This window comes from Ursus maritimus, unplaced genomic scaffold (genome assembly GCF_017311325.1).
Source record: "Ursus maritimus isolate PB19 unplaced genomic scaffold, ASM1731132v1 scaffold_23, whole genome shotgun sequence".
In the NCBI taxonomy this organism is placed as follows: Eukaryota; Metazoa; Chordata; class Mammalia; order Carnivora; family Ursidae; genus Ursus; species Ursus maritimus.
This window is the reverse complement of record NW_024424786.1, coordinates 45,460,469-45,476,624: the sequence shown is the minus strand read 5'-3', so window position 1 is coordinate 45,476,624 and position 16,156 is coordinate 45,460,469. Positions and strand designations below refer to the sequence as shown.

General features: G+C 64.9%; 1 protein-coding gene across 1 annotated transcript in view; it reads left to right on the top strand.

Annotated features, from left to right (window-relative positions):
• The window catches only part of KCNQ1 (potassium voltage-gated channel subfamily Q member 1), a 334,785-nt gene that overhangs the window by 35,226 nt on the left and 283,403 nt on the right, over positions 1–16,156 (top strand). The window contains exon 2 of the mRNA XM_040639632.1: positions 13,161–13,251. Within this exon, the coding sequence (XP_040495566.1) occupies positions 13,161–13,251 (91 nt within the window). The remainder of the gene's footprint in view (positions 1–13,160; positions 13,252–16,156) is intronic.

Sequence of the window (16,156 nt, the reverse complement as noted above, 5' to 3'; positions counted from 1 at the left end):
CAAAGCTGCAGGATGGCTACAGATCCTGACACAAGTGTCCTGCGTGTCAGCAGGGGGCAGGTGAGGGTGATACCCACAGGGGTTGGGGTTCTCACCCAGCTCCAAATGGGGGCCCCGGGACAGGCCTCAGTGGTCTGGGGAAGGGGCTTCTTGGAGTGGAGGGTGTAGGGAACACGGCTTTTCTGAGTTCTGTCCCTGTCCCCCCTCCCCTGAGTGCCCTGTAACTGTGATGACCGCAGTGACCGCCCCGGCTTCCGTGACAGGAGCTCAGCGGCGGGAGGCACAGGCGGGAGCTGTCAAATTACGCTGCTTTCGTCCTGACTCACACCAGTGCACTCCAGGTTGCGTGTGCCAGGCCAGGCCTGCAAACCCCACCCCTGCCTCAGGGGGCACCGGGGGGGTGCCTCAGGCACAGAATCACTACCAGGGAAACAAAGCTGCAGCGGAGGGGAGGTCGGAAGAAGGAGGTGTACAGCACTGGGCAAGGGCGTGCGGTTTGTGTGAGGCTCTTGCCCGAGCAACCCAGGAGGGCTTCCTGGTGGAAGTGTTGCTCAGGGTAAAACCGAAGCTTCCCCATCACTGTAACGCCTGCCCTATAACGGGGGCCCCTGGGAAAGGGCTGTGTCTGTGTGACGAGATGTGCAGGGTACGGCGCGGGTTAGGGCACAGCAACTATCTAAAGGTCTTGTTTCACGAGAGTCTTTCGTGCGGTATGGCTTTGGGGCAGGGCTGATGGGATCCAGGGCCCATTCCCTTGGTGTCAGTGATTGTTTCCCCTCTGTTCTAGTTCAGCATCTCTGCTCCCAGGACCCCCGACACCTGGCAAGGCCTGTCCACGACCCGCAGGGGCTCTCTGCTCCGAGGGGTGACTGGCTTCCGGAGGGCTGCTCAGAGCAGCATGCAGGGCGCTCGGAGTCCGGGGAGACGTCTCTGCCATGGGCAGAAGTGGGGAAGGCCAGGCAGCTGGCGGGCTGGGGTCCGGGCCGGCGGCTCAGAGGATGTGAGGGCTATTCTGGGCGGCGGGCAGGAAGCCGGCCGTGCTCCTGGCGGCCGCGTAGGGTAGAGGCCTGCTGTTGGCGTTTCCGATCCCCGCGTCTGTGCCCCGTCCTGGCTGGCTCTTCCTTTCCTCTGCTTTGTTCCCTCCTCGGTCATGGGCTCTCTGGGTTGGGCCAGGAGATGGTCCCTGGATTGAGAAGGAAAAGGGGTTCTCAGGGGTCCGCAGGGATGGTGTGGGGCACCCCCCCCCCCGGGAGATGCCCGCAGAGGTGGCAGGTGATGCCAGGAGGGGCTCGCTGCCGATGCCTCCTTTCTGGTTGGATGCATTCTGGCATCGACTGCTTCCTGGTGCTCAGAGGCTCCAGGCGTTTTCTTTCTGCCTCTCGTTGGTGCACAAAAGGCGGAGCACCGCTGACGTGACCCCCCTCCCCCCAGCCTTCCGCTTGGGGTGTCTGGGGCCCGGGCTGGGTGCTCAGTGGGTAAACAGCAGATGCCAGCCCAGAGCCTGTGTCCCCTGGTCCTGGGAGGCCTGGTGCACCTAGATGCCTCTTCTGCTCCCAAGCAAGGCCTTCCTCTGACCTTGTTGCCGGCGGCCTCCCAGTCCCCCACCCTTGTCCTGCCGCTCTGGCCTCGAGCCTTCCAAGCCCTGCCTCAGGGCCTTTGCATGACTGTTTCCTGCCTGGAATATCCATTCTCAGGCCGATCTGCATGTCCCCATCTCCCAGCGTGGCCTCCCTGCCCAGCCACTCTCTGGAATGGCTCCCTTTCTGTTTCCCTGGGGCAGCTGTCACTGCTCATCATGCGTGATTTGTTTTCTGGTTTATTGTCTCTTTTTCCCCAAATCGGCCTCATTCGTGGAAGCCGGTGTGGTGCCTAGCTCACCACAGGCGTTTTCCACCCGTGGGTAGGGACGGTGGGTGGTGGGCGACCACGCCAGGCCTTATAGGCTGGGGCGAGAGCGTCCATGTGGTTTTCAGCACCTGCCGAATGACTGGAGGGCATCCTGGGGGCGTCACATGGCGTGGAGTAGGACCAGCGAGGCCTTGCAGGCCCCGACGTCCTCCGGAGTCAGCCTCCACGTGCGTGGGACCTCGCTCAGCCACGTCCTGGTCACTCCGGGCGGCTCTCCCTCCGTGACCGGTGGTGGGTGGCAGAGGAGCGTGTTTCTGGCTCCCGCTTGGCCAGCTGGGCCGCCATCCGGGGGCCGAGGATGCTGACACCAAAATAAAACTGCTAATTGCATCCGGCGTTGAGCAACGCACGCCCGGCCCTGAGAGAGGAACATCAAGGCCCCAGGCCTGTCCTGCCGCACGGCTGGCCACTTCCTCCCTGCCTGCCCAAGAGCAGCTCCCGCTGGAGGCAGGATGCTGTGGGGAGCCCCAAGAGGCAGGAGCCTGCGGGGTGCCTGCACCCAGGGAGCCAGGGGGCACGTGACCCCTGTGCGGGGCATGGGCCCCATCTGCCTGGGCCTCCTCCACGGGCACAAGGAGCCCGGACGGGGGTGATCCCTGGCAGGGGTGCGGGAGGGAGGAAGCAGCACAGAGGAAGTGGGAGCGTCTGTCTCAGGCCGGCTGCAGAAAGAGGAAACGGACGTTCTCCGGAGGGGCAGACCCTCCACAAGTCTGGCTCAAGCGGGACCTCATCTTGTCCAGGGTGGTGATGGGCAGAGCCCGCAGGCAGTGCTCGCCACGTGCCGGACGCCTGTCCCTCGGCAGCTGAGCCCCTTGTGGCTACCTGATGACACGTGTCCACTCCCAGGACCTGTCTCCCCCCTTGCCGTGCCCACTCGGGTCCCCCGCTCCTGGGACCTGTGGGGGCGCCACGGGGCAGTTGAGGGGCTGGAGGGGCTGCCGGGCTGTGCCATGCTCCTGCTCCCGCCGTGCCTGAGGGCCCAGGGCTCGGTGCCACCAGGCCCTGCGGGCTGCGTCTGGGGGTGTCCTTGCGGGGCTTGGGTGTAGGGTCCCAGACCCTGGCTCAGGGCCCTGGGCACATGCTGTGCTTGTCCACAACCCCCCAGGCCCCAGGCCCACCCGCTGTACCACCCACCGCCGTGGGTATAGCCCGAGAGCCACGCTGAGGCCGCAGAGGATGGGGAGGGGCTTTCCGAACAGCAAGCTCCATGTGGATGCAGCCACGTGGATGCTGTCCTCCGAGCAATGGGCTGGGGCTTCTGCCCCCAGGGAGGGGCCTGGGTGGGCTTGGGGCCAGGGCCGTCGGTCAGGGGACCCTGAAGTCCTTGGTGACTGACCACTCCCACCGTGCCCTGGACTGGGGTGGAGATGCCAGCTGGGCAGACGGCCCCTGGGGTAGAGGAGTTGATAGTGCGGTGGACAGGGGCTGTGCTGGATTAGAGGGTCAGCAGCAGGGAGGGCCCCTTGATGGAGTCGGGAGCCATGTCTGTCCCCGCCACCAACGTCCCTGCCTCACCCCCACCCCTGCATCCCTGCCTCACCCCCCCATCCCTGCCTTCCAGAGGCTTCTGGGCTGCTCCGTAGGAGGGCTCGTGTGCAGCCTTGCCCAACTGGTCTCTCTCTCTAGGGGCCTGGAGTAGGGCTGCTACCACCTTGGGCCTGGGCCGTGCTGGGGTCTCTGGGGTGCTTTCAGGGGCCAGCTGGTTCCTCCCTGGCGCCTCACACACCGCGGCGGGAGGCTGGAGAGGCACTGTGCCTGGCAGTCTTGAGCCTCCGGGGTGCGGGCAGGGCCAGCTGCAGAGGCCCAGGTGAAGGGCCCTATTCAGGAACCGCGCCCGAGGCTGTGTGGGTTGGCGTGTCCCACTGCCTGCGGGCTGTCCCATCACCAGGTTCTTGTTTTGTCAGCAGAGGGCTTTCCTGGGCCAGAGTGGCAGGGAGTAGACAATGGGGCTTTCTGGCTTTGCAGGTGGAAGGGACGGGCCTGGCCTCGGGGAAGCTGCCAGCCCACTCTTGGCCCCTGTGTCCTGGGGGCCTTGAGGGGAGGAGGACGTCCTGTTCAGGACGGAGGCTGTGGCCGGGCTCCAGGGCCCTCACTTTGCTCCCTAGTTCTGAAGAAGGGGTTGCCCCAGCAGATAGCCATGAAGCCAGCCCCGCCCACTCTGGGTCCTCTGTGGGTTCCCAGAAGCCAGCATCTTGTTCAGGGAACCTGGGCTATAGGCAGCTCCCTCTGGGCCTCCCAGGGCAGGAGGACTCCGGGAGGACACTGGTCCCCTGGGGCCTCCACGGCGACAGGCCTGGCAGTTGCCTCTGCACCGGGCCCAGACGCCAGCCTTCTGGGATGGGGGGACCAGGGGCTGGGAGAGAGGTCAGGGGCCACCCCCAGTGGGAGCGGGAGTGGGGTGTGAGCTGAGGCCCGTGGGCGTCCCTTGTCTGCTGGGTGGTCAGCCTTGACGGGGAGGGTCGGGCAGCTGGCTATCTCTGGCTGCAAGCGATCGGGTGGGTCGGTCCAGGGGCTGGGTGGGCCCTGTCTGGGGTTGGGGGCTGCTGGCACGGGCTCTCCAGCCTCTCAGAGATGCCTCTGCCTCCAACCCGTTGGGTCAGGAGCTTGGGGATCTGGGGGCATTGGGGAGGGCAGGGAAGGAGGCCGCAGGCCTTGGCCCGACACCTGCCTTCTCATGCTGCCTCTCTGGCTCTGGGTGGCTGGTGGTCTCGGCCCTGAGGACAGATCATATGAGTGAGCCGCGGAGTCCTAGGGTCTGGGCTGTGAGCTGTGCCGTCCCAGGTACACGGTGTCCCCAGCATCTCTCCAAGAGAGGGGCCCTGGGCTGTTCCCCGTAAGGTGGTTCTGCTGCGTGTTCTGGGCCAGCCCGCCCTCACTGGGGCTGTTTCTAGAAAAGCAGGGCCGCCTGGGCTTCTCTCCCAGACCCCATGCTCAGCACTCTCACAGGACAGAGCCATGGCCCCAGAGCGAGGGTGGGGCTGTCCACTCTGTGCTGGCTTTCTCCTTCCTTTGGTGGGGGAGACCCCAGGCTTGGCATTCCTAGGCCTCTGTTTTCCCACCTGTGAGATGGACGTCGCAATACCCTACCCACTGTGTTGATCTGGAGGTCGAGGAAGTGCCCAGGTCTGTTGAGCTCCCGCGTTCCCGAGCCAGGTCGGCCACGCAGCAACCCCGGCTCTCGCCGCTGTCCCTCCGCTTGGGGACCACAGGCTGCCACTCCCTGCTGGGTCACCCCCCCCCCCCGCCGTCCACACATCAGATGAGTGACCTCAGCCCGGAAAGGTGGGAAACGAAGGCCCTTCCAAGGCGGGGGCAGCCGTTCCAGCTGCAGACAGGAAGCGGCAGGGAGGGTGTCCCCCCGCCCTCCCCTCACGGTGCTGGGCAGCCCCTTGGAGGAGCCACAGAACCCAGGGGGTCTGGGACCTCTCTCCCCAGGCACGGCCTACGAGCTGCAGGCCTGAGGCCTTCCCGTCCGGTGCAGGGGTCCACAGGCCTCCGTGTTGGACGAGACCGTGCATATGGGGGGCCTTCTCTGGCACCCTGAGTCTGGGGCTGCTGCTTCCCTGCCTCTCCACATCACATCCTCCCTGAATTCTTTGCTGCCTCCCTGTGGGCCGTGTTCTCTCCTCTCCTCTGCCTGGACCAGGCCCCTGCCTCTGAGAAGCCCTCCCTGATTGCCCCTTCAAAGGGCAGTGGCAGAGGGAGGGGCTCCAGGGGAGAACGGGGCTTCCACCTGCCCATTCCAAGGCCGGAGATGTCCCTGGGCCCGCGGGGAGTGTGTGCCGGGGCCAGCAGATGAGAGAGGAGGGTGGTGCCGAGGCCCCTGGGGACATGTGGGGCAGCCCCCTTGCCTGCAGGGAGACCCGCTGGGCGGCTGCTGTGGGGCCTGATGGGGGAGAGGACGTGGGTCTCAGCTCCATGGGTGGGTGTCCTGTTGTCTGGGGCGGGCCTGCCCGTGGCTGGACGCTCCCGGTTCCGTCACTCACAGCCTGACAATGGGATGTGGCTGCTGACGCCCTGACCGTGTAGGCAGATCCTATGGGGTGGTGCATGCCCACACGGACGCGCCCCCAGAGAGACCCCCGCAGCAGTCCCTCTAGTGCCCCCAAAACAGTTGGGGTGGCACGGTCAAGCTCTCTGCCAAAGTCTCTGTCCCCAAGCCACCCCCAGTTGGCATGACTCCATGCCCCATGCCCCCCGTGCACATGCAAGGGCTCTGTGCAGAGCGAGGGGACCCCGGGCGTTGGGCTGACACTAGCGTGGCCCTCGGCTTGGTCCTCACAGCCCTGCGGGGCCGTCCAGACCAATGCACAGCTGGTGCTGGGGGCAGCCCGGTCCCCCACTCGCCACCCCTCGGGGCTGCGGTGGGATGTTCGGGAATCGGCCAAGGGACGCCTGAAGTGCCCCTAGCCAGGGAGCCCCCCATTTCTGTACCCAGCGGCCTAGGGTGTCTGCGCGAGGCCGTCCGAGTGAGCAGGCCCTCTTCGTCTGTTTGTCCCAAGGGGACAGAGTCTCCGTCTTCGTGGCGCTCTGGGGCTGGTGGAGCCGTCACAGGCCTTCCCAGGAGAGCATGACCCCATCCGTGTGCTCCGGTCGTCCCCGTGTTTCGGGGAGAGGCACGGAGGAGAGGGTGTGGGTGGATCCTGCCGCGTCACTGCCTGCCTGGGGGCCTGGCTGAGCCTTCACGTCAGGCTCTGAGAGGGCGAGGGCCTGGCGGTGTGGGCGCCAGCCTGGTGCCGTGGACCTGTGGCTTCCTCTGGGGGCAACCCCTCCCTGGGACTGCACCCTGGGGCCTCCTGCCCACACCGCTGCCATCAGCCTGCACCGCCAGCCGCTGGGGAGGCCCTGCCTGCTCCGGGCTCACATCAGAGGCCCCCAACCTCCCCAGGCTCCTTTCTGTGCAGTGCTGTGGGCACACAGCCTGGGGGGGGGGTGCGTGCAGAGAGTGCCTCAGAGCCGTGCCCGGGGCCATTGGAAGCCCTGTTGGGTCCTGGCTGGTCCCATGGGGGAGGGGCGCAGAGGGAAAGAACAGAGCACGGGGATTTCACTTCCTGATACACTCTGGAGGCCTGCATGGAGGAGGCAGCATGGAGAAGTCCATTCACTGAGCTCCTGAGTTGAATCCAAAGGTGCTTTCAGTCCATTCACCAAACATTGGTGTGCTGGGCCTTCAGAGGGAAACCTGCAGACGGGACCCTGCCTGGGAGCCCCTTTCTCTGTCAGGGAGGCAGCGGTAGGCAGTGGTCTGTGGGGTGGAGTAGGGGCCATGGGCCCCGGTGGGGTGTCAGGAGGGCTCAGGGATGTTGGGGGGTGGCAGCCAGTGGGCAGAGGGGAGATGGCCGGGGCTCACCTGGGGGATGTCCTCCGTCACTCCCATTCATCTGTCTCCCTGATGCGACGGGGTCTGGACGGTGCTGCGTGCAGAACGGGGACCGTGAGCAGATGTGTGCACATCCTGACATCTGCGACCGTGACCGCCTCTGGAGAGGGGGTCTTAGACGTAGTTCAGAAACAAGAAAGGAAAAGATGAAAAGGCACCTCTGAATGTATTTTGAATTATAGTTTAATTTTTTTTTACCCGATACCTGACTCTGGCTATTAAGAAACTCATGGACGTTTCTATAGTAATTATCCTGGTCACTTGTTCGCGTATCCACTAGCTGTGTGTATCGTGGTGGGGCTGGGCCGTGGTCCCAAAGATGTCCGGGTCCCTGGAGCATGACAACGGGACCTCATACAGAGGCAGGGTCTTTGCAGGTGGGGTAGGGTTCAGCATCTCGAGGGACGGAGGTGATCCTGGATGCCTGGGGGGCCCTATGTGCAGTGACAGGTGTCCTCATAAGAGGAGGGGCCACGTGACCACGGAGGCGGAGACTGGACGGTGTGGCAGCCAGCCCAGAGACACCTGGGGCCCCAGCAGCTGGGCAAGGACACAGCCCCCGCCGCCCCAGCCCTCCCTGCCCAGGATGACCCCCCCCTTGGCTCAGCTGCATCCCTGCACAGCGCAGTATTCCTGCCCGTGGGCCCGTGCCACGGGGCACCATGCCAAGGGGGAGGTTCAGTCTTGTCCTGGAGCTGGGACTGGGGGGTCCTGGGGTCGGCAGCTTGGGCTCACAGTCCCTGTGGCCTGGGCACCCTCCGGCTGGCTCAGAGCCTCAGTGTCCCCATCAGTGGCTGTGACCTTGTTCCACGCTCCAGGGCCCAGGAGAGAGGGCCAGCTGCACAGCCTGGACCCCCCGGAGGACCCACAGCACCTCGCCCCGAGCACCTCCACCTCACGTGGGGTGATGGGACCCTTGCCGCACGGGGCTTGGAGGGAGCAGTGCCGGGCACGGGCTGGGCCAGCAAGAGGACCCGGGCATCCCCCCACCCTGGGGACAGCCCTGCAGGACCTGAGGCCACCCCCAGCGAGAGTCCAGTGTCACAGGGGTGTGTGGGCAAGGCAGGGGCACCTGTTCTTCATTCCTTGGGGGGTCTTTGGAACCTTCCTTCCAGGGTGACTTTTGTACGGAGAGAAGCCCCTCCCACAGAGTTTGGGGTGTGGACGTCAAAACCTCGTCCGTCCTTGGGCTCGAGGTCGCTGTGACAAGCCCTTTGTTTCTGTGCCTGTGAAGGTCCTATCCTAGGAGGGCGGGCCTCTGAACCGCACTCTGCCCTCCCACAGCCTCCCTGAAACTCGGGCAGCCGTCCACCGCTGCATACAAACGCCTTCACTTCTAAAAATTTTTTTAAATTGCAGTAAAATACACATAAAATTTATCATCTTAGCCATGTTAAGTGCACAGCTCAGGGGCGTTAAGTGGATTCACACTGTTCTGTGGCCGTCCCCACCATCTGTCTCCAGAACCTTCCATCTTCCCAAACTGAGACTCTGTCCCTGTGGGACACCGACCCCATCCCTCCCCCGGCCCCGGTACGCACCGTCCGCTCTCTGTCCCTGTGAATCTGGGGACCCCAGGGACCCCGTGTGAGTGGATCCCACAGGATTTGTCCTTCTGTGTCTGGTTCTGCGAGCATCTGAAGTTCCTCCTTTTTTTTTTTTTTAAAGATTTTATTTATTTGAAGAGATAGAGACAGCCAGCAAGAGAGGGAACACAAGCAGGGGGAGTGGGAGAGGAAGAAGCAGGCTCATAGCGGAGGAGCCTGATGTGGGGCTCGATCCCACAACGCCAGGATCACACCCTGAGCCGAAGGCAGACGCTTAATGACTGCGCCACCCAGGCGCCCCTGAAGTTCCTCCTTTGACATGTAACCTTTGCTGGGCCGCCACGACTCGAGCACTCACACGGTCCTTATACACTCTGTGGATTAAGGGTCCAGATCCAGCACGGCTCCCATTCTCTGTGGCCTGTGCCTGCCTTCCAGCATCCTGGAATTTCAGCTTAACCCCGGGGTAAGCTGAGGGCCCGTGCTCCGGCGTTGGGGGCCCCAAGGGCACCGAGAGCAGCCTGCGCTTTCTATGTGTGCCGTGTGCAGGGTTCACATGAAGGGTCCCAAACTTCACCGGGAAATGTCTGGGGTGAAAAGTGCCTCCTGGCAGGCTGGAGAGACCTCACTGGGGATTCACAATGCTTCCCGAGGGGTCCAGGCACACCCCCGGCCCTCCCGGGGGCACCCACGCCCCGGAGTGCCCTCCTCCTGTCTTGGACCAGGGCCCTGGCGCACCTCCTGCATTCTTTCCTGTTCCCAGGGCACCTGGCTGCTGCAGGTACCGCAGGGATGCCCGATAACATTCAGGATGTCCCTCCGGGCTGGCGCTCGCGGCCCCAGCCCCTAGCCAGTGGCACAAGCAGGGCATTGTCCCTTGGGGCACGGAGCTGCCACCACCCTGGGTGCCAGCATGGCCTCTGGGGGGTTGGCATCCTTTGTCCCCTCAGCCCAGCTCCTGCACCCTGACCCAGAACGTGGGTCAGGTCCCTCTTTTCCTGGGCTGCAGTCTGCCAGCTCTTGGGGTCTGCGGCTGTGGGCTGGGTTGGAGGGGTGGTCTCAGCGCTGCAGAGGCCAGACAGGGGCATCAGGCACCGCGGGCCTTGAGTCCCCCGAGGCCAGGGGCCCTGTCTCAGCATCCCGGAGGCCCCGAGGCCCACCCAGGACAGGGCAGAGTAGACAGAAGCATGCTTTGTAAAATGGTTTTTTTTAAAAGATTCTATTGATTTATGTGAGACATTAAGTAAGAGAGTAGAGCTCAAGCAGAGCGAAGAGACAGGAGAAGCAGACTCCCCAAGGAGCAGGCAGCCCGATGCGGGGCTCGATCCCAGGACCCTGAGACCAGGACCTGAGCCAAAGTCAGATACTTAACCTCCTGAGCCACTCAGGCGCCCCCTTGTTGAATGATTCTTTCCGAAGCCAGCAGCACGTGTTAAAATCCTTGACCACCTCTGGAGACTTCAGGATACAGTGGGGCCGGAGAAGCACCATGTGTGGCCGTGTGCCAACCGTCCCCCAGCCCTCCAGGGAAAATACTCTGCAGCTTCCGCGGCCCCTGCTGGCTGCCACCCCCAGGCCCGGAGCCCCCATCTGCACAGGAGTCTCCCCAGAACCTCTGGGAGCTTGGGGTCCTGACATCTCCTTGGGGGGACGCCTGGGGCCTGACCACAGGAGGGGCTGCCTCCCTCGGGATGGCACCCCCAGCCCCAGGCCCTGGGCGGTGGGCAGAGGGGCCCCTGGGCAGCCAGCTCCCGAGCTTCAAGGTCCTGGTGCCGGGGTGCCTCCGTGCTCCCGCCCGACACACCCCTGGCCAGCTGCCCTCTGCCTTGTGGCTGAGCTTGGAGGGACGGTGACGGCTGGTGGTGGGTGGCCACCTGGCAGTGAAGGGGTGACACGTGACACTCGCGGCCACAGGGTCTCCGCAGTGCTGGACTGTGTGCCGTCGTGGAAGGGACATGGGCTGCCTCCTTCGGCCCCGGGGGCCAGCTGAAGCGCGGGTGGCAGGGCAGGCCCGGCACAGCGCTCCGAGCGGGCAGCGGTGCCTCGGTGGGTCCCCTTCACGCCCCCGCGGCAGGAGGCAGGTAGCAGGCCAAAGCTCGGGGCTTCCCAGGCCCGTCCTGGCCGTGGAGCCAGGAGGCAGGTGTGCGGGAGGCCCTGGGCAGCGGGGCCCACGGTTCTCCAGCGGGACGTAAAGGTGTGGGGCGTGTGACTCCGGTGTGGCCGGTTCTGTTGCCCGTCGGCCAGCTGGGTAACGGCCCCGGGAGATGTCCGCGTCCTGCCCCCAGCTCCCGTGCGTGGGGGACCTTACGTGGCTTTGCGGGTGTGGCTCAGGGAGGACTTTGAGATGGGGTCACCCTGGCTTCTTGGGGGGCCCTTGGCGCCCTCACAGTCGTCACTAAGAGGGTGGGGGGAGGGGCAGGGGAGGTACCGTCTCGGAGGTCAGAGCAGAGCCGTGCTGCACGGGCCCCCCCCCACCCCTCTCCGGGGCCCAGCCTCCAGGGACCCGGCCGTGTCTTCTTGTCACCTCCTGTGGCTCCAGGAAGTGTGGAGCCCCCGAGCCTTGTTGGGGTCCCGGGACTCAGGTTACCGTCCATAACGCACTGGGTGGGGGCCTGGGTGGTGGCGCTTCCTGGGGCCCGACAGGCCGCGGGCGGAGAGGGCGCGAGCGCTTGGTGCTTGTCCCAGGCCTGGTGCTGAGTCCCTGCTCGGACGTCCGGCTGCGCTGCCGCCCACGGCCCTGTGAGCAGGCGGCCCAGGGCTCTGGCTCCTGTCGGGGAAACCAAGGCAGAGGGCTCTGCCCAGGCCACGTGGCCATGGAGGGGCCGTGTGTGGGTGCTTCCTTTGCCCCATCCGCACCCGGAGATCTGGGGCGGGGCTGGGTGGGCGCCTCCTGGCCTGCGTGGCTGCCCATGCTCTGCTTCCTCTTGGCTGAGCTGGGCAGCAGGCCCACTGGCCGTGGGATGAGTGGGTAGTGGGACTCGAGAGGGGCTCTAGGGTGTGGCTCACGAGCGTGTGGCATGGCACACCCAGCACCCCTTGCCTGAGCGGTGGTCCGGCCACAGGTGAGCGCTCACTCTCTCCATTGTCATTTACCTGTGTCCTGGTGAGATGCAAGTGCCGTCTCGTCCATCCCCCACAAAGGTCTCCCTGTGGGGTCTGGCAGTGAGGCCTGGCCAGAACTATTCAACTGCTTTATGGTGGGCTGCAGTCCTGGTTCTCCTTGGTGGAGGCCAGGTGGACTGGACATCCTTCCAAGCGAGTGAGGGGGTCCGCAGAGGTGAGGCAGGGCAGAGCGTGGCCGTGCAGGGTCCCTGGAAGGAGGCGCTACGTGCCCAAAGACCAGGAGGTTTGATGCAGTCTCAGGAGTGCCCAGGAGGGTTGGGATGGCAGGGACAGCAGTAGGTACAAAGGCCCTGAGGCATGCAGGGCTGGGCATGCTCAGGCAAAGGGGTGGGAGGAGCTGCGTAGTCTGGGCTCACCGTGGTGTCATGCTGGGGGATGACGCTGGGGGTTCCCCTGGCTGCTGGAGGGGTGGGTTGTGGGGGCCTGGGGTGGAGCCTAATGGACAGGATGCAGAGAGGGGTCGGCTGGGATCTGGCTCTGCAGGGGGAGCCGATTAGCCTTCACGGTGAGGGAGGCATTGGGGGCGGATTTTGGCCAGAGCTGCTGGGGGGCAGCGTGTGTCCTGAGAAATTGGGGCTGAGCCAGTGGGGGGAGATGCAGGGAGCTTCTTGGTGGGCACAGGGTGGGCGTGTGGGGGTGGGGCTGGGGACTTTCTCCACATCTGTGTGTGCAGCCACACTGTGTGCCCTGCTGTCTAGTTTTTGAGGACCTGCTGAGAGGGTGCATGGAGCCCCTGGGCCCCCTGGATGACTCCCCCAGACTTGTCTCTCCCCCAAGCAGGACGACGGCTGGGGGGTTGGCCCTGTGACATCCAGGGATGCGGGGGGCATCCTCCGTGCCTCTGGCCCCTGGTGACCACCAGTCTTCTTCCTGATCTGTCTCTGTGGCGTCCCATTAAGGGAGCCACATAGCACGTGGCCTGTGAGCGTGGCTCCTTGGTGCCAGGCTGTAAGGTCTGTCCTGCTGTCACAGGGGTCAGAACTGGTCCTCCACGGCTGGCCGGCAGCACCCCGCTCTGTGCACCTGCTCCTTGGCGGGTGGGCTCTGGGCCCGGGCGGTGGCGTGGCCGGGGCGGACGGGGCCTGGTCCTGCGGGGCAGGGGTGGTGGGGAACCCCTCTGCCCCAGGCCCAGCCTGTGTTGGTGGGGGCAGGGCGGGCGGGCTGGCCCCCGGAGCTGACCGCCGTGTCCTCCCGCCCCACAGCTTCCTCATCGTCCTCGTCTGCCTCATCTTCAGCGTGCTGTCCACCATCGAGCAGTACGTCACCCTGGCCACAGGGACCCTCTTCTGGATGGTATGTAGCCGCTCGAGGGGCTGTCCCAGCCGCTGGGGCTCTGGTCTTCCAGACGAGTGGGCCGTGGGGGGGGAGTGAACAGCTCCCGGCCTTCCCCGCCTGCACGATGACCGTGTCCTGGTGTCCGCTCTGCTGCTCAGCAGCTGTGGGCAGTGGGAAATTGGAGGTGCGGGGACCCCCACCCTGACACATGTATTTGCCAGGATGTGACAGTCAGGCTGGGATGAGAGGAGCCTGGGACTGGTGGTCTGAGAGGGCTTCCTAGAGGAAGGGGCTTCTGAGCTGGGCTGAGAAGGGAGGACAGGAGGAGCTGTGGGCACAGCTTGCCAAACCTGCACTGTGGCCCTGAGTCTGGGTGACTGCCGACCTGGGCTGTGGCTGCATACTGACCCCACGGGTGTCTCATCCTGCCCCCGGCCTCTGCCCAGAATGCCTGGGCCACCTGGCTGGCTCCATCCACTGACCTGTATCTTACCACCCTGACTCGAGGTGCCATTGTCACTGTAAACCAGATGTCCAGATGCACATGGATCTGCTCGGAGACGCTCCTGTCCTGTGGCAGGTCTGACCCCCCAGGGCCATGTGGCTTTGATGGCCTGAATGGCCTTAATTGTTTGCTCCTTGCAGTGACCGCCACCACCCCCCGCCCACCTAGCTTGCAGGACAGACCGGATGGCATCTGACGGGTGCCTCCAGGGACGTGATGTCCGTCAGGGTGAGGTCTTCCCATCCACGACCACGGCATCTGCCAGGAGGGCCTTAGGGCTTCGTGATGTGGGTCTAAGATGGTCGCTGGGAAGCCTATTCCTGGTGATGGTGGTCCTTCCTGGCAGTGGCTGCCGCAGACGGGGCTCGCTCTTCCATCGTGTTTTCTGGAGTTCCCTCTGCCCTCAACACCCCCCCCCCGCTCCCTCTCCCCCTTCCCCCTCCTCGCTCTGTCTCTCACCCTCTCTCCCCCACCTCTGTCTTCCTTCTCCCCACCCCCATCTCCCCCTCCTCTCCCTCTCCCTCTCCGCATCCGTGAAAGCCACTGAAGGTTGTCTCCCTGCTCAGCCTGGGGCTTGACTGCATTTGGTCGTTGCTGGCAGTGCTGGAACTCTGGTCCCGCAGAGTTTTCTGGATGTGGGCTCAGTGAGGGGTAGTGAGGCGGCGAGGCGGCTGCTGGGCAGGCCAGGCTTTACGGGGCGGGTGGGCTCCCCGTACTGCGGTCTCGGGCTGGCGGGATGCGTGTGTGCTCTTGGTTGGGGGAGCCCTTCGAGTCCGAGGCGAAGGTGTTGACTTGGACAGCTGTCTCGTGTCCTCGGAGATGGTGGTGACAGCAGATGTCCTGCTGTGGATCCTCTCACTGTCCCACGCACTGTTTCTGTGGTCCTACCAGACTGGGCTTTTCTATAAAAGCAGGGACATGCTTCCCGTCTTCCCGTCGAGAAGCGGGATGGTGAGAGGGCCAGCCTTTAGGTGACACCCCCGCCCCCGTCCAGGTCCTCTGGTCCCGGAGGCTGCAGCGCCCTGGAGACAGCTGGCCGCTCCTACATCCGGCAGTGTGTCAGCTGCCGCGTCCTAGAGACGGATGTCCCCGAGGCCCTGCCCTGGTGGGCCCTGGTGCTGGCCGGCGTGTGGGGTTCCGTCTCCCCTGCAGCTGAGGGGTGGGCCATGCTTCTCACCAGCTGGCACCTGCTTTCCCAGGGTGGGGACGGTCCTTCCCGCCCGCCAGCTGGCTGGGGAGGAGCTGGTGGGGAGCAGGGAACGTGGGAGGGGTCTCTTCATGTTGTCCCATGGCCCCCGAGCCCCGGCCTGGCCCCACGGAGCATGTCTGCTATGCGGGCTGCTGGTGAGTCCCCCCCTCTCTGCATGTCTGAGGGGACTGAGCTCCTTACCTGCTGGAAGCCAAGGCTTCGGGGCAGTGGCCGGACTCCAGGGTGGCCCTCCTACTGGACAGAAGTGCTGCTGGGCTCAGGGGCCTTGAGAGAGACTGGGGTCTGGGACCCGGGCCTGCCAGTGAGCACCCTGGGGCCGCCGAAGCAAAGCTGCACAGCCGTGTGGCTCAGGGAGCATTTATCTCCCACCACCCTGGAGGCCGAAGTCGGAGATCAGGGGCCAGGACCCCCTCGTGTGGAGGGAGGGAGCCCTCCGGCGTCTCCCCTTACAAGGACACGGATCCCACACACCCAACTCACGGCAGCGACCTCGTGTTACCTTAATCACCCCCTGAACGGCCCCTCTCCAAATAGAGTCCCGTTCTGAGCTGCTGGGGGTTGAGACTCCAAATGTGAATTTGGGGGGCACACAGCTTAGCCCATAAGGCCCCCCTGAGTGGCTTGGGTCAGTTACTCCAGTACCGGGAGTTTCGCTCTCAGGTTTTAAGAGGCTCTGACAACATCAAGTTTCCGCGTTGACGTAAGGCGCGCCGGACGCCCCCGCATGCAGTGGGCTGTGTGCACCGAGGGTCCTGTGCTCCGGCGGCCACTTACCCCGTCCTGTGCAGCTCAGGCAGGGCCCTCTGGTGCCGCTGGGAGGGTGGGGCAGAGCCTGCTGAAGCCGCCGGGCCCAGCCAGTTGGGACCCTCCCAGACATGGCCTACACCCCAATGTGTCGGTGGGTGTGTTCCCTGCGCTGGGCACGGAAGCCAGACCGGCAGAGGGATTACCTCTACGACAACCACAGCGTGGGTGCAGACCCTGGTGTGGCCCGGCCTCCGCTCTCCTCTTGCTGGCCAGGAGCACCTCCCTCCCGGACGAGCCTTCTCAAATTCAGAGCTCATAGTCGATGTCACGGCCTACAGCTGCCTAGAGCTCCTGAGGGAGGCAGCGGAGGGCGCCAGTCACATCTGGGCAGCCCCCCATCCCACCCCCCCCAGCATCCCAGCAGCTCCCCCCGCATCCCAGCAGCTCCCCCCGCATCCCAG